Source organism: Prionailurus bengalensis, chromosome A3, assembly GCF_016509475.1.
Source record: "Prionailurus bengalensis isolate Pbe53 chromosome A3, Fcat_Pben_1.1_paternal_pri, whole genome shotgun sequence".
In the NCBI taxonomy this organism is placed as follows: domain Eukaryota; kingdom Metazoa; phylum Chordata; class Mammalia; order Carnivora; family Felidae; genus Prionailurus; species Prionailurus bengalensis.
In genome coordinates this window covers 57,732,217-57,749,219 of record NC_057354.1, presented here as the reverse complement: position 1 = coordinate 57,749,219, position 17,003 = coordinate 57,732,217, and the positions used below count along the sequence as shown (strand labels likewise).

At 40.8% G+C, this 17,003-nt stretch overlaps 1 protein-coding gene across 2 annotated transcripts in view; it reads left to right on the top strand.

Moving 5' to 3' along the window:
- The window catches only part of IL18R1 (interleukin 18 receptor 1), a 37,422-nt gene extending 21,666 nt beyond the window's left edge, over positions 1-15,756 (top strand). For both annotated transcript variants that reach the window (XM_043603059.1, XM_043603058.1), the window contains exons 7-12: positions 96-158; positions 4,042-4,162; positions 5,879-6,018; positions 7,178-7,339; positions 13,067-13,225; positions 15,021-15,756. In XM_043603059.1, the coding sequence (XP_043458994.1) occupies positions 96-158; positions 4,042-4,162; positions 5,879-6,018; positions 7,178-7,339; positions 13,067-13,225; positions 15,021-15,376 (1,001 nt within the window). In that variant the 3' untranslated portion in view covers positions 15,377-15,756. The remainder of the gene's footprint in view (positions 1-95; positions 159-4,041; positions 4,163-5,878; positions 6,019-7,177; positions 7,340-13,066; positions 13,226-15,020) is intronic.
- The last annotated feature ends 1,247 nt before the right edge of the window (positions 15,757-17,003 follow it).

Genomic DNA, 17,003 nt, shown 5'->3' with positions numbered 1-17,003 from the left:
TTGTTACATGGTATAAGCATATTGCAACAAAAACTTGTCTTAGAGAAGCTCAGTGCAACGCTGAAACATTTTCCTTTTCTTTTTTTCACTTTTAGATCGCAGTAAAATAATTCCTGTTCTTCTTGGACCAAAGCTTAACCGTGTGAAGGTGGAATTAGGTATATGTTGACATACATGTATTCCACATCTAGGAATGGGGTGCATAATTGAGTCTTCCAAGGCTAAATGTGATTCATGATTCACCAATATTGTGTGTGCATAACACATACCAGATTTAGTGAGGAAAGTTAGAAAAGCAGGGAAAGTATGCCATTGTTTGAATGTTGCCCTTTTTAGGCTGATGAAAATGAACAGTATGTTGAAAACATTATAGAACTGCCTGTGGTTTTTACATAGGGTTTTGGTCACCCCATTGTGGCTTTTCTATAATAGTCTTTATGGTTATTTTTATTTTTTATTTATTTTTAAATTTTTTTTCAACGTTTATTTATTTTTGGGACAGAGAGAGACAGAGCATGAACGGGGGAGGGGCAGAGAGAGAGGGAGACACAGAATCGGAAACAGGCTCCAGGCTCTGAGCCATCAGCCCAGAGCCCGACGCAGGGCTCAAACTCACGGACCGCGAGATCGTGACCTGGCTGAAGTTGGACGCTTAACCGACTGCGCCACCCAGGCGCCCCTTTATGGTTATTTTTAAAGACGAAAACCCTATAAGAGAGCACTCTGGAGAAATGCTTCAGACTTATCCTGTGTTCTGAATATTTGACTGATTAATCAATGGACTTTGAATCAATGGACTTAATTGACCATCCAGACAGGTCTTGATGAAATCAACATGTCCAGTTGAGTAATTCCTTTCCATAAGGAAAGGAGGGAAGGAAAAGGAGACATTCATGTATACTAAATCATGTTTTGTATCAGGTGTTTGAAATATATTCTTTTTTAAAATGTTTATTCATTTTTGAGAGACAGAGACAGAATGTGAGCGGGGAGGGGCAGAGAGAGAGGGAGACACAGAATCCGAGGCAGGCTCCAGGCTCTGGGCTGTCAGCACAGAGCCGATGTGGGGTTGAACCCACGGACCCGAGATCATGACCTGAGCCGAAGTCGGACGCTTAACTGACTGAGCCACCCAGGCGTCCAGAAAAACATTCTTGAATTCAATCCTACAAAAAACTCCAAGGGGTATTATTCCCATCTAATGGGTTAAATGACCAAAGCCCAGAAGGGTTCAGAAATCTGTCTAAAGTTAAACCAATAAAAAAGTGGTGAAGCTGGGGTTCAAGTTTCTGTTGACTGTTTCCTAAGCCCACACCTTTGGACCACCACCACCCGTCACAATCATTTGTGGGACCACAGATACCCAGCGTAGCTTAGATACTTTGCCGTTCGTATTTGTGGATTGCCTGCTTTTTATTTTTATTGATTCCTGAACTTAGCTTTGTTATTTCTTTCTTCTCATTTTGGGCTTAATTTGCACTTCAATTTTCCTTTGTTGACATGGAGACATAGATAATTGATTTCAATTATCGTCTCTTGTAGCACATGCATTTTAAGCTCTACAATTCCCTCTAATCGCTACTGTAGCTGTTTCTAACAAATACAGGTATGCTGTGTTTTCATTACTATTTGGTTCAAACATTAAAAAAAAAACAAAAAACACTTCCCTTGTGATTTCTTCTTTCATCTATGGATGATTTGTTCTTTTTAACTTCCAAATAGTTGGAGGATTTTCTAGTTTTTGTGTTGTTGTTATTGATATCCAGTTTAGTTTCATACTGGTCCAAGATTGTATTCTGTATCATTTCAGTCTGATGAAATTTGTAGTAACTTGCTTAAGGAACAGAATGTGGCGTCTTGATGAATGTTCCCAGTGTGTTTGAAACAAATGTGCATTCTGCAGGTTTCGGTTTTATCATTCTGTAAATACCAATCATGTGAAGTTAGCTAATGGCATTGTTCAAATCATGTATATTGTAACCAATCTTTGATGTGTTTTCTTTATCTGTTAAAGAAAGAGATGTTAACATCTGCATCTACAATGGTTAATTTGTCTCTGTACCCTTTTGTTCAATCTTTGCTTTATACATGCTGAGGTTATCTTATGGGCACATACGTACTGATGCCTGTTGAACTGACACTTTATCATTATAAAATTTCTCTCTTTATCTATCATGTTACTTCTTTCCTAAATGCCTAGTTTCTCTAGTAATAGACAGCCATAGCTGTCTAAAACAGCCATAGCAGTTTTCTTTTGTTTGGGATTGGCATGTTTTATCTTTTTTTTTATATCCTTTTAACGTTTCTTTGTAAATCAATTACACATGCACTATATTTCACGTCAACTATATATATTTGGATCTTTTTTGAAATCCAGTCTGTATAGTGTCTAGTCCATTGACATTTAAAACACTTTTTTTAATGTTCATTCATTTTTGAGAGACAGAGAGGCAGTGAGTGGGGCGGGGGGGGGGGGAGGGCTGTAGAGAGAGAGGGAGACACAGAATCTGAAGCAGGCTCCAGGCTCTGAGCTGTCAGCACAGAGCCTTTTGCGGGGCCCCAGCCCACGAACCGTGAGATCATGACCTGAGTCATGTGCCTAACTGAGCCATCCCGGCGCCCCTCAGTCCATTTATATTTAATGATGGTGATCCTGTGAAGCCTCTTATCTTGCTATGTGTTTGTTAGTTGCCTTATGTGTTATTTGTTCCTGTTATTCCTCCCTTCCTTTTGGATTCATAAATTATTTTTCCTTTCTTTCATTTAATATGATTTGTTTTCTTTCTAGTTATACCTTTTTGTGTCCTTCATTAAGTTGTGCTAGAGGGGCGCCTGGGTGGCTCAGTCGGTTGAGCGTCCGACTTTGGCTCAGGTCATGATCTCGCGGTCCGAGAGTTCGAGCCCCGCGTTGGGCTCTGTGCTGACAGCTCAGAGCCTGGAGCCTGTTTCGGATTCTGTGTCTCCCTCTCTCTCTGCCCCTCCCCCGTTCATGCTCTGTGTGTCTCTCTCTCTCTGTCAAAAATAAATAAACATAAAAAAAAAAGTTGTGCTAGAGACTTGTATTTACTTTGTCTTCTTACCTCACTTTGTGCTATTAGTTTACGTATTTCCCTAATGCATATGTGATAAAACTCACAATAGATTGGCACTGTTATTGCTTTAGGTGACCAAAATTCTTTTATATTTACTGAAATACTTGTATTTTCTTGTACTCTTCATTTGTTCATGTAGTGCCTTGCTTTCGTCTGGGATAATTTTTTGTGAGTCTGAAACCTTTCCTTTGGCATTCCCTGCAGCGAGGTTATGGGGTGGGGTGGGGCATGCAAGGACTTCAGTCCTGTCTTTGTTGTACATCTCTTCCCGGAAGTGGGACTTTCTCCCCTAAGTACTGTGAGACTGTAGGCAGACCCTTGAGCCTTTGCAGCCTCCTGTGTGTTATCCAAGCCCTCGGCAATAATTCTGCAAGCCCGTGTGGCTGTCAGAATTTCCCCTGGGCTCTCTTTTCTCTGGGAGATTCCCCTGGTGCTGTACAAACCCAAAGTAATTTCTCCAAAGGATAAGATGGCCGGTTATCTCATCTCTTCCTGGAAGGGCTTCTTCCTGGCTGCGTTTTCAGCCCGGCTGTTTCTCTTTGTTTTCCCTGCACTTTAATGTCTTTAATTGCTGGCTAACTTAATTTTGTGTGGTTTACCCATTTTGTTTTTCTAGAAGTTGCTGTGGGAGTGTTGCCCCGACACTACCTACTAAACTGTATGTTGAAAAGAAGGCCCACTCACCACTCTAAGTTTTAATAATTTATTTAAACATAGACATTTGAAGCGAAACCAACTCATAGGCTGTGGATGACTTAAAATTGCTACCTAATTTCTCTGCTTTATACATGTTTTAAAATTTAAAAACCAAGCCTTTCTTTTTCTTTCTGAGAGGTAGCACTACATTAGCTCTATGTATTAAGTTAATATATGTTGATTGTATTAATTTTATACCTTTGGGAAATCTGAGTCTCTAAGATCAGAATATTGGTTGTCAACTTTTACGTAGGAAAAGATGTAAACCTCAATTGCTCTGCTTTGGCGAATGAAAAGGATCAGATTTATTGGAACTTGTGGGATGAAAATGGAAAGGAGCCCAATGTACATGAAGAGAATGTAAAAAAAAATAGGTACGTATATGTGATGTATTATGTATCATGATATATACAAATCACATTGTATCATAGATCCATGCTATAAAAAACACCAGAGTCCTGAATGGCTGATTGGGTGTTTGAGATAAGTTTAAATTTTAATTTATAATTTACATATTTTATAATGATAATCACCATGCGCTAGGCTGATGGATTATGCAGAAATCTATTGCTAAGGTCTAAACTAGAAAAAGAAGGTCAGTGAGGTTTTTTAACATCGCCTTACTAAAAGTAGCTTTTGGTTGGTCAGGATCTGATAGGGATGGGCAATTTACTTAAGCATCTGATAAAAGAGGGATTACCTAGGCCATAGTTTTTTGGATTTTGAAAATTGTGCTAAGCCTGTGGTCGTTTGAGTGTTTTTGAATGACTTTGGGTCATTAATCGGTATTTTACTGATATACTCAGGTGGTAGAGAGTAGGTATCCCAAGGTATCTGTTACCTTAGCTGCACTTTTGAGGACTTTTTTCTGCTTCTTACACTTAAAAAAAATTCTTTGATGTCACGGAAACAACTCTTGATTCTTGCTAACACTTGTCTGCAAGCTCCTTATGGTGCAAGGTCTGTCCGCTTGCTTCTAGTAGGCACGTGACTAGTAACTCAGCTGAGTTGCAGGGCTGTCTTGCCATTGTGTCTTTATCCTCAGCATCGAATCTCCCCTGGAGTTCTGCATTTCCCCCTTCTAGCGACCTGTTGCTCCTGTTTGGAGGGATAGAAGACCAACTCACCAAACTATCTGCAATGGAGCTCAAACTAAGCTAAGAGTAAGGTGGTCTTTCTTTAGAGTTATGCCTGTGCTTTTTCTGTCATCTGTCTTGGCTTCTCACTGGCCTTTTGTCCCTTACTTCGGGATTTTTCACTGATATGAGATAGTTGCTATTTCTGGATTGGTGACTTCTTTACAGAATCATGTTCAAATTATATTTGACACGGTTGGAGGCGACAGAGGGTGCCATGTCCCAAGAATAGAGGCACCTGCTGCTAGGGGCGCGGCAGGTGAGTGAGCGCACCTGGGGAACGCTGGTTGACATGGTGCTTTCACAGCCTGTCATTGACGGGGAAGCAGATGTCATGAGCAGTTGCCTTGCATCGACGACAGGACAACTTGAATCTTTTAAGAAGAGAAAGACAGCTCGCTGCTAATGGTTGTCTACGTCATTTTCTGACATGTGCTGAACAGCTTAATTGGTATTTTTCATATGCCTGCAGGTGCATCTGACAATAGTGTCATTCTTCAGTTTGTTTTCAATGCTGAACAAAATAAAGCAATCTTCAGGATTGCATGAACAAGCTTGATAGGAATCTGTATCTCTGCTGAACTATTTGCAGCTTCGTCACAATCGGTGGAGACCTCCCCATGGGAAGAATCCTAAGCCATTGGGCGAGGAGAAATAGGGGAAAATCATTGAGAGAGAACTTAGCATCATTACTTTCCAGACGTTTTCATTCTGGGCAGTTCACAGGGTCGTCCCCAGGTAGTCTCAGGAGGGCTGTTTCTGTCCACCCTGATGCTCCCCGGAGGAGCAGAGGTTTGTGGTGGCCCACACTCTGAGGACCCACCAGAAAGAGAAGGTTCCATGGAGCCAACAGAGCCACTACCTTTGAGTATTTGCGCATATGAATTCCTCCCTCATGAGCAATGTTGCTGGCAATGAACAAAGCCTGTCACTGAATTGTTTCTTCTTTTACAGGACTCTGGATGGCAAATTGTATGTGTCAAGAATGTTGAAAATTGAGAATATTAATGCAAAAAATCTAAAATTTTCATATAATTGCACTGTAGCCAGCGAGGGAGGCACAGACACCATAAACTTCGTCTTGTTGAAAAAAGGTATGAGCAAGTTTTACTTTGGAAGTTTGTGGAAGCTTAGAAAGTTGCTGCTGAGGGACACCTCAAAGATCACCACTCCCTTCATTTTACACCCCAGGAAGCAAGCTCCCAAGAGGTGAAATTATCTGCCTTGTGTCACAAGTATTCAGGCTAAACTGGGGCTCAGTCCCCTGCCAGAGTCCCCTGTGCATTGATTTCATGCAGAAAATGAAAACGCAAACTCTAATCCTTTGCTCTCGATCAGATTGCAGTCCTAGATAAGCACCAGGGGCCCAAGAGAGCGGAGCAGATATATCCTGGAGACAGAGATGTAGCTGAGTGTCATGGGGGAGGCAGTCATGGCAGCCCTCACGCACCCATAACGATGAGAGGCACGCTTGCAGCTCAGTGTAGGGTGAGGCCAATGATACTAGGTACTGCGGCCTCCAGCCTACCTTAGCTGGGCACTGGGCACAGGGGGCCCTTGCGTGTGCTCATGCACTCAACCAAGATTAGCTCAGGCCTCCCCTCTTGGACCAGTCTCTGGATCTGGCAGGTGGACAGTTGATGGCTCAAATCTGTGGACTCCTAAAATTTTTCACTGCCTACCTGATGGAACGTTCCAGAGTCACCCCCCTCCATCCTCCACCAATACAATACAACCCAGGGCCATTGGCCCAATAGCTGCTCAGAAAAGGGTTCATATTATGGATGAAGACGCTAAGAATGAAGGGAATCAGTGACTTTCCCTAGGACACAAACTAAGTGACGGAGCCAGGCTGGGAGCCCAGATGAGCTCAGGTCAGCACTTGCTCTCTCAAGACTGTGTACTTCCATTTATGTTCTCAACATACCAGCTGAGATGTATGTTTGGGTCTCTGGACATTTCACCCTGGTATCTTATCATCTTTGCCTTCCCCAAGCAGGGACAGGCTATATCACAATGCTTTCCATTCAGGTCTCTGAATATCCTTTTACACATTTTTATTCTTTAAAAATCAGAGTAGAAAGGTCAGCACTCCAGACTAAAGGCAGGAATGTGGACTAAGTGAATGGAATGCATTGGATAGACAACTGGGATTAGTGCTAAATATAAAAACTGACAACTATGAGGTAAGATGGTGGGAGACACTGGTAAACCATCTTTCATTAATTATTTCCATTTTCTTTTCCTTTCTAGAAGATATGGCTGATATCCCAGGCTACATCTTCACCAGAGGAATGATTGTGGCTGTTTTGATCTCAGTGGTAGTTGTGTGCCTAGTGATAATGGGTGTCATTTATAGAGTTGACTTGGCTCTATTTTATAGACATTTCATGAGAAAAGATGAAACATTAACAGGTAATGAATATCACAATGCTGGATTTTCTTATCTTCTTACTTCATTAAGAAACCAAATAAAGAGGGGCACCTGGGTGGCTCAGTCAGTTAAGTGTCTGACTTCGGCTCAGGTCATGATCTCACGGTTTGTGGGTTCAAGCCCCACGTCAGGCTCTGTGCTGACAGCTCAGAGCCTGGAGGCTGTTTGGATGCTGTGTCTCCCTCTCTCTCTGCCCCTTCCCCACTCACACTCTTTCTCTGTCTCAAAAATGAATAAACATTAAAAATTTTTGAAAAAGAAACCAAATAAAGAAACATTAATCTTCATTTCATTTTGATTATACTTCATGTGTGGCAGAGGTTTGTCCATGGGAAAAATTGATTTGAACGTAGCATCCCTCACAAGTGTTGTCTTGTATCACCTTTTTTTGTGCTTGCTCATATGTTGCCAAAAACTGTTCTCTAATTGTTTTATGCACGCATGTCACGTCCTCCTTCATGGCCTGTGAGATGCTTGTGCCCATGAGCTGTCGTTATTCACACACAATCTGGGCATCTTAAAAAATATGCACATTCAATAAACTTCATTTCAATGGAATTGAATTGTATTATGGTTCATTATTTTAACCTGACAAAGAAGGCTGCATGATGTATCTACAGGAACCCAGGACTAGAAGTCAAATGACCCGGGTTCTAGTTTCCTAGAACTGCCTGTTTTTATCTATGGCTGTTTCTGTGTGGCAACTCTGTGCCTAAGTTTCTCTACTTTTAAAGGTGATTTAAAGAAGTCCTCAAGTTTCAAGATAGTTACTGAATCATGTATACTTTAATAAAAAAGAAAGATGGCTACTGAATTAAAAAAATCAGTCTACCCCATTAAACTTGCTTGCTTGTGTGTGTGTGTGTGTGTGTGTGTAGGACACACATAGTTCAAAACACAAAAAGTCTGAGAAATGATACAACAGAATATCTCCCTGTCATCCTATCCTATGTCTGTTCTTCCCACTTCATCCACCATTGACAGTATAGCCGAACAAATACCAATATAGAATCAAAGTCCACTCCAACGAATGTTCGCATATTATGTGCACTATTTTTAACTTTGATTTAATATGCCTTGGATGCACTTCTATAGTAGTTTGTAAAGTCTCTCAGTTGTTAGGCTTGCCCAGTGTTTTATTTCTGCAGCTGTCTCACTGCTTATTTGGTCACCTTGTGGGTTATTTAAAACAACTTGTTAATACTGAAATGATGTGACAGAGAGTTTTGTACAGTCATTGGTTCAACTGTGGGCAGTATAAGTGAAGGAAGAATTCTCAAGGGTAGACACAATTGTTACTTTGGCGGATATTGCCAATTTGCCCCCCATATTACTATACCACTGCCACCTTCAAAGAATGGGGTCACTTTTGTCCCATGACCTTACCCAAAACCTTTTGAGTATGTGCCAATCTGATAGGTAAATAGTTGTATGTCCGTGTAGTTTTCGTTTGCCATTTCGCTTCCTATGCAAGAGTCACTATTGATTTGTGTAAGACTCATTTGTATTTCCTTTCTCAAAGTACTCATTCATAGCCTTTGCCATTTTTTCTTTTGGGTTGTTGGCCTTTCCTTTTCTTGTTTATGTCTAGGAGCTATTTCTAGTTTAAGGAGGCTAGCCTGTTGTCTATAATATGAAATGAAAATATTATTCCCAGATTGTAATCTGTCTTTTGACTTTGCTTATAGTAGTGTCACATGTGGAAGATTTTTTTTTGCTATTCTTGAAGGATAATTGAACACACTGCTATGTTAGTTTCAGGTGTACATTTTTATTATTATGGATTTTTTAAATCTAGATCTGTGATCAGAAGTAGAAAGACCCTCCTCTCCTCAAGTTATGAAAGAAGTCTCAGATTTTTCACATTTGCAACTTTTAATTAATAATACAAAATTAGGAATACCTGAGTGGCTCAGTCAGTTGAGCATCTGACTCTTGATCTCAGCTCAGTTCGTGATCTCACGGTTTGTGGGATCAAGCCCCGTGTTGGACTCTGCGCTGACAGCACGGAGCCAGCTTGAGGCTCTCTCTCTCTCTCTCTCTCTCTCTCTCTCAAAAATAAAAATAAACTTAAAAAATAATATAAAATTAGCAAAGCTAGTTAATTTAGCTCTGAGCCTGTGTGTGTGCAATTCTGGAGATGGAGAGAAATGCTGCCAGCAACCTAGAAGTCTCTTGTTGGCCCTTTCTGAACAGGTCTCTACTTGCATTGACCAGAAAGTATCTCAAAATGAGCATTCACTAATATCTCTCTTTCTGATCTTCAGCTAAGATTTTTTCCCCCTCGCTGTTGTGTTTGACCCAATCCACATTTTTTTTTCAGTTCACGCTTCCTACCTCCCGATGTGGCGGTGAATGGAAACATTTACAGATGTGCTCTACATCAGCTATATTTATTTATTTATTTTATTTATTTATTTTTTCAACGTTTATTTATTTTTGGGACAGAGAGAGACAGAGCATGAACGGGGGAGGGGCAGAGAGAGAGGGAGACACAGAATTGGAAACAGGCTCCAGGCTCTGAGCCATCAGCCCAGAGCCCGACGCGGGGCTCGAACTCTCGGACCGCGAGATCGTGACCTGGCTGAAGTTGGACGCTTAACCGACTGCGCCACCCAGGCGCCCCATACATCAGCTATATTTAAAAGTGTGGTCCATGACAGAGATCAGTTGTGGAAAAGAGCAGAAATGGAGATAAAGTGCAAAAATTTAAACTTCCCTGGCCAATCGATATTGCTGCAATATCCAAGAATGTTTTCAGTACTGGTTTATGAAGGACTGGAAATGAAACCATCAACCCAAGCCAGTCAAATTAAATGAAAACATGGTCACTCGCTGAACACAGTTTGAGAAGCTCTGGCCTGATTCCTTAAAGTCCCAAATGCCCATTCACATGAGGACTTCGTTTATACAGAACCCAAAATAATTATTATTAGCTTTCCGATACCTTACCTTAAGCACTTTACTTTGTTATCAAAGCCAGCAAGCCGTTCATTACCTGGGTTTAAAGTAAATTAGAATATAAATTACAAGATTTGCTAAACCAAGAAGAGAATTGCTTGAAATAAGGCATTTGAAAATTAATTAATAGTTGAAAAACTAACTTTCCATGGGTAAGAGTAAAGCTATATTACTTGCATATTACAGTATAAATTTGGCTGAATTGTCTTTCCAGTTTATTGCATTTATTGCAATTAGTTACATCATGATTACAAAAAAAGAGTACCTTTTAAAAAAGTGTACTTATTTATTTCTTACTCCTTGGTGCCTATTCTATCGTTGACATAATGACTATTAATGGAAACACTAGCTCTTACACTAATAAATAGCTGTATTTCACAGCAATCTAACAGAATTACTTGGGGGACCCACTTACTGATTAAACTAGGAACTGGCTCTTTTTTTTATAGCAGCTTTTCTTACCTCTGATATGCATATTAATTCTACAGTTTTTACCAAAATGTCCTTTCTTTTCTTTTTTTTTTAAGTTGACATTTATTTTGAGAGAGAGAGAGAGTGGGGAAGGGACACAGAGAGAGGGAGAGAGAGATAATCCAAAGTGCTATCAGCACAGAGCCCAATGCAAGGCTCAAACTCGTGAACCGGGAGATCATGATCTGAGCCAAAGTCAGACGCCTAACCCACTGAGCCACCCAGGCGCCCCTGTCCTTTCTTTTGTATGCATGCGATTCTGCTAACCAGTTGCTTTAAATCAACAGTAGGCTCTGACTTGAACTGCTGAGCCTGAATGCTGTAGGTGGAATTGAAGAAGCTTTGCCAGAAACAGAAATTGTTGTTTTGTGAGCCATTGAAGGTACCAGGCTGAATTGTTGAGCATGCATGATGTGGCACCACAAAGACCATGGAACTGGAATGGTTTCATCCTATTAGATTTTCATAAAGGACCCAGTGATATTTAGCTTTCAAATCAGTAGCAAGTTTATGATTCCAATAACACAGGCAAGCATACATCTAACTCCTGTACCATCTAACAAACTGTCACGGCTTAGGGGTAGACCACGCCCCACCCACTGCCCCTTCTTCCTCTACCAATCCCAGTTAGCATCAATTGTATCATTTAGGACTTGGCTCAAAATTTCTTTTTCTCGGAAAGCGTGTCCCCTGGAGGTCACGGTGTAGTGTCTGACTGTTTTGATTCTGTTTGTTTTGCTGGTTTTGTCACACCGTCTGGCATCTGCTAATGTGTTCTTTGTAAACTTTTTCAAGTTGTTGGGTCTGTCTGCTTTGCCTTCTCAAACAGATTGGACGAAGGTAGAGGAGACAGAGATGTATGTAATTTTGTAGTTACCCAATTAGTACAATGGTCTTTGTTGCTTAGGTAACACTTTCATCTTGGCTTTGTCGCCTTAACCTCCTGAAAGCGCTTCATTATCAGGAATTAAATAGGAGCAGATGTTATTATCAGTGAAACCCTTTCAACAGACTGGAAGTTTTCATATTGGCATCTAGTACCTGTGCTCTTGGTTTGGGGAGTAGATTCCCGGGATCCATCACTTACATATAACACCTAGTGCTCATCCCAGCAGGTGCCCTCCTCAATGCCCATCACCCATTTTCCCCTCTTCCCCGTCCCCCGCCCATCAACCTTCAGTTTATTCTCTATTTAAGAGTCTCTTATGGTTTGCCTCCCTCCCTCTCTGTTTGTAACTATTTTTTCCCCTACCCTTCCCACATGGCCTTCTGTTAAATCACCTCTATCGTCTCTTCTCACTTGCCAATGTAAACTCTCAGCTTTGTTTCTGTCTTGGCTTTCCAGTGAGTCATTCTGAGAGTAGACATATGAGGATGCTGCTGGTAGAATTAGGTGATACAAGAAATCCGAGATGAGATTTGCTTTCCAATTCTAGACTGAGGATATATTTGGTCTCCTGGGCTTTAACTGCCTTTAAATTCCTTGAGCTCCTGGATCTAGTATTTATCCCTATCCTTCTATAGTATCCAAAAAGGGGAGTCTTTTTTTTTTTTTTTTTTTTTTTTTTTTTTTTTTTTTTAAATTTTTTTTCAACGTTTATTTATTTTTGGGACAGAGAGAGACACAGCATGAACGGGGGAGGGGCAGAGAGAGAGGGAGACACAGAATCAGAAACAGGCTCCAGGCTCTGAGCCATCAGCCCAGAGCCCGACACGGGGCTCGAACTCACGGACCGCGAGATCGTGACCTGGCTGAAGTCAGATGCTTAACCGACTGCGCCACCCAGGCGCCCCCAAAAAGGGGAGTCTTAATGTACATGCAAAAAAACAATTTGCTGGTTGGTTGCTTGATTAGCATATGAGATTTGGTGATGCTATTTTTTGTTTGTCTTTAATAATGAATTTATTTCTTGTGTTTGACAACTTAAAAAGTCATAGATAAAGAATAATGTCTAAAAAGAATCCGAGAACCAAAATATATTTGATGGACCTTACGGGTTACCTAGTTTAAACATTCTTGCTCTAATTTTTAATTTGTTTTCTAGCAAAAATATTTTCTTTATTCTTTTTTAAATGGCTTCGTCGAGCTCCAATTGATATACAAGGAACAGTACATATTTAATGTGTACAATTTGATTATAGATGCTGTACAGATAGATGCTCTATTTCATTTTTCCTTTTCATTGGTTCCACTCCCATTTTTCATGCCTTTTGCTCAAATTCGTACTTAAACTTTTATTTGCACTGTAATTAAAAGAGTAAACCTTATTTCCTAGATGGGAAAACATACGATGCTTTTGTGTCTTACCTAAAAGAATGTGGACCCGAAAATGGAGAGGAGCACACCTTTGCTGTGGAGATTTTGCCCAGGGTGTTGGAGAAACACTTTGGGTATAAGTTATGCATATATGAAAGGGATGTAGTGCCTGGAGGAGGTAAGAAAGGGAATACAAGATAGGGACCTGGTGGAGAGATTTTCCTTGTAGAAGATGAATAGTTCAGCCTTACAAAAGACAACCCCGTTTTGCCTTAAAAACAAATGAACGCGATTCTCTAAACCAAAAGTGACAGCTAAATCAGTAGAATCAGTAGTGACAAAAAAGCTAACTACATTACTTCTGAGAGTCACCTCTTTGGGCCCCAGTCTCTTCAATGTGCTTCCTACTTCTCTGAACCTTTGGGGAAAGGGCATTCCACTTTCAGAACCAGGCCCAGAATCGGCATTGTCGTGAGGCATTTATCTAGAGATGCCCCACAGTAGGAATATCTCTTTTGGTAATGTTTTATACAGCAGAACGGGATTCTCTGCACTATAAACACAGTTCATTCTTACCAGAAAATACTTATTCTTTGTTGGGTTGGCATTGGTGTGAAAATTACGGTCAGAAAAGGGTGAATAAAAGGAGATTGATGATTCATGTCGGATTTTAGTCATGAAATTCAGTTTTTTACTAGTATATGAATATAAACAACCCTAAAACATACATTGAAGCAAATTCCAGTTTGAAGTGAAGAAATTTAGTAACATTTCCGTATATTTTCTCTGAAGTCTTCCAGAGCACATGTCTGAAATCTGCGTCAGAATGTTTTGGGGGCTGGTGCATTACCAAGGATACAATATAAATATTTTCATTGTCACTATCATCCACTCATGCAACATATACTGAGTTCCAGCCTTGTGCCAAAATCTGAGCTTGGCATTGAAAACATAGCAGTAAATAAGGAATAGTTGTGGTCCCCTCCCACCCACCCAGATTACAAATGAGAAAGGGAAAATACTACCAATTAGAAGGAGAAAGCATACTAATTTTTAATAAATTAATTAATTAAATAGATTTCTTCTCGGTTCTTATATAAAAATAAAGAATGTTGTGTATTTAATTGTAATTAGTTTGGATTAAAACGTCTATTTGAGAAAGGGGAGAGGTCTAAACCAGAAATTGGCAACCCATCACCCATGGGTCAGATCCAGTCTGTCACCTCTGTTGAAACACAGCAAGGTGACATCTGTTCATGTGTTGTCTGTGGCTGCCTTTGAGCTACATGGCAGAGATGAGCAGTGTGACAAAGATGGTGTGAAAAGCCTAGAATATTCACTATCTGGCCCTTTACAGAATGTTTGTCAACTTCTGGTCTGGACTAACTGTGGGATGGATATCTATCTATATCTATATCTATATCTATATCTATATCTATATCTCCATATAGATCTATCTCCATATAGATCTATCTCCATATAGATATAGATATATAGATATATAATCTTTAAATTTGGATTTTAGTGTGCTCCTCCCTGCCTGTGGAGAGGCAAGCGATAGCATGATGGTTAGGAACAGGTGCTCCAGAACTAGACCACCTAGGTTCTGATTCTGCCATTTACGAGCTGTGTGACTCCAGGCAAGTTACTTAACCACTCTGTACTTTGGCTTCCTCATCTGTAAAATGGTGGTGATGACAATACTTTCTTCATAGGATCATTATGATGCTTTAGTAAGTTGATATACATAAAACATTTAGAAGAGGGAGTGGCATAGAATTCGTGCCAACTTCATTATTGTTTTCTAGATGATTGTTTTCCATAGGTGTATAGAATTAAGAATAAATGGTTTGTCTTGAAAAACTTACTAGTGAAGTAAGTTAAATAACACAGAATTAGACTGTGCAAAATGATTTTCATCTCTTGTCTCTTTTAGTTCTCTTTAATTACTTTGCCACATCTTGCCTTTTCAGCTATTGTTGATGAAATCCACTCATTGATAGAGAAAAGCCGAAGACTGATCATTGTCCTAAGTAAAAGCTACATGTCTAATGAAGTCAGGTATGAACTTGAAAGTGGACTCCATGAAGCTCTGGTAGAAAGGAAAATTAAAATCATCTTAATTGAATTTACACCTGTCAGTGACTTCACATTCTTCCCCCAATCACTAAAGCTTTTGAAATCTCACAGAGTTCTGAAGTGGAACGCTGATAAACCTCTGTCGTATAACTCAAGGTTCTGGAAGAATCTTCTGTACCTGATGCCTGCAAAAGTGGTCAAGCCTCGTGGAACTGAATCTGAAGTCTTCCCTGTTCTTTCACAGTCCTGATCTTTAGAAAAGCCAAATGTAAGAAAGAGCTCTTGACGCTCTGGGCTCGGAGCGGAGGAGCCTATTTTTAACAAAGGGCACTATTAAAAATATTTGGCTCTCTGAAAATCTTACAGTCTGAAGATGAAAGTCATCACTAAGTTGCCAGAGATAGGACTAAACATTGAGCTGTGGTCATGTGCTTCCAGTGGAACCCAGAATTCAAAAGCAACAGACCTCTTCTGTTTCTTCCTCCTCCGTAACTGTCTACAGGTGCTCATTCTCAATCCATATTCAGCAACGGTGAGGCTGGGCACAAAGCAAAGGAACTTACGCCCTACAAAAAGGGTACATCTTCACGTTTTTAATGCTCATGATTGAACTAAAGGATTTTAAGTTCATGAAGTGGCATTTTCTTTTTTTTTTTTTTTTTCAATATATGAAGTTTATTGTCAAATTGGTTTCCATACAACACCCAGTGCTCATCCCAAAAGGTGCCCTCAATACCCATCACCCACCCTCCCCTCCCTCCCAACCCCCATCAACCCTCAGTTTGTTCTCAGGTTTTTTTTGTTTTTTTTGTTTTTAATTTTTTTTTCAACGTTTATTTATTTTTGGGACAGAGAGAGACAGAGCATGAACGGGGGAGGGGCAGAGAGAGAGGGAGACACAGAATCGGAAACAGGCTCCAGGCTCCGAGCCATCAGTCCAGAGCCTGACGCGGGGCTCGAACTCACGGACCGCGAGATCGTGACCTGGCTGAAGTCGGACGCTTAACCGACTGCGCCACCCAGGCGCCCCTGTTCTCAGTTTTTAAGAATCTCTTATGCTTTGGCTCTCTCCCACTCTAACCTCTTTTTTTTTTTCCCCTTCCCCTCCCCCATGGGTTTCTGTTAAGTTTCTCAGGATCCACACAAGAGTGAACACATATGGTATCTGTCTTTCTCTGTATGGCTTATTTCACTTAGCATCACACTCTCCAGTTCCATCCACGTTGCTACAAAGGGCCAGATTTCATTCTTTCTCATTGATGAAGTGGCGTTTTCTATGATCCTGTAGGTGACGTAGTAACTGCAATGGTGCCTTCACTTCCCCACAGTGCCTCCTACCTCTAAGCACTGTGGAGAGTGCCTGGGATGGGGGAGAGAGCGGGTGGGGCTGTGTGCAGAGTAGGGGACCGAGGTGTGCCAAGTCCTTGGCCTCAGGACGTGTTCGGCGTGTGCTGGCCACAGCTGCAGACCCGCAGTTACTGGAACCCCCCTAAAGCACTGCACAGGGCTTGCTTAATTGGGCCCGTTTGGAGGGAACTTCCCCAAATGCTGAGACACACAGTTTCATTGAAATCATTCTCAGGGTCTTTCAAAACTGGTCTAAAACATTTGTTGATTTAACGAACAGGAATGTTTATAGACAGGATGGTGCCAGACCAGATTTTCCATATTCACTGTTAGCCACTGGTATTCATTAGCCACAGGAAAAAATAAAAAAATAAAAAGTTACTTGCTTGATTTTTTTTTTTAATTATATATTTTAAATGCCGTTAATGTGGAGGCAGCAGGGCATGGTTGTCGAGCATGAGCCGTGCAGTCAAGATGCTGGGGTTCGGATCCTGTGTTAGCTACTTACTTCTGTGTGGCCCCTGGAATCT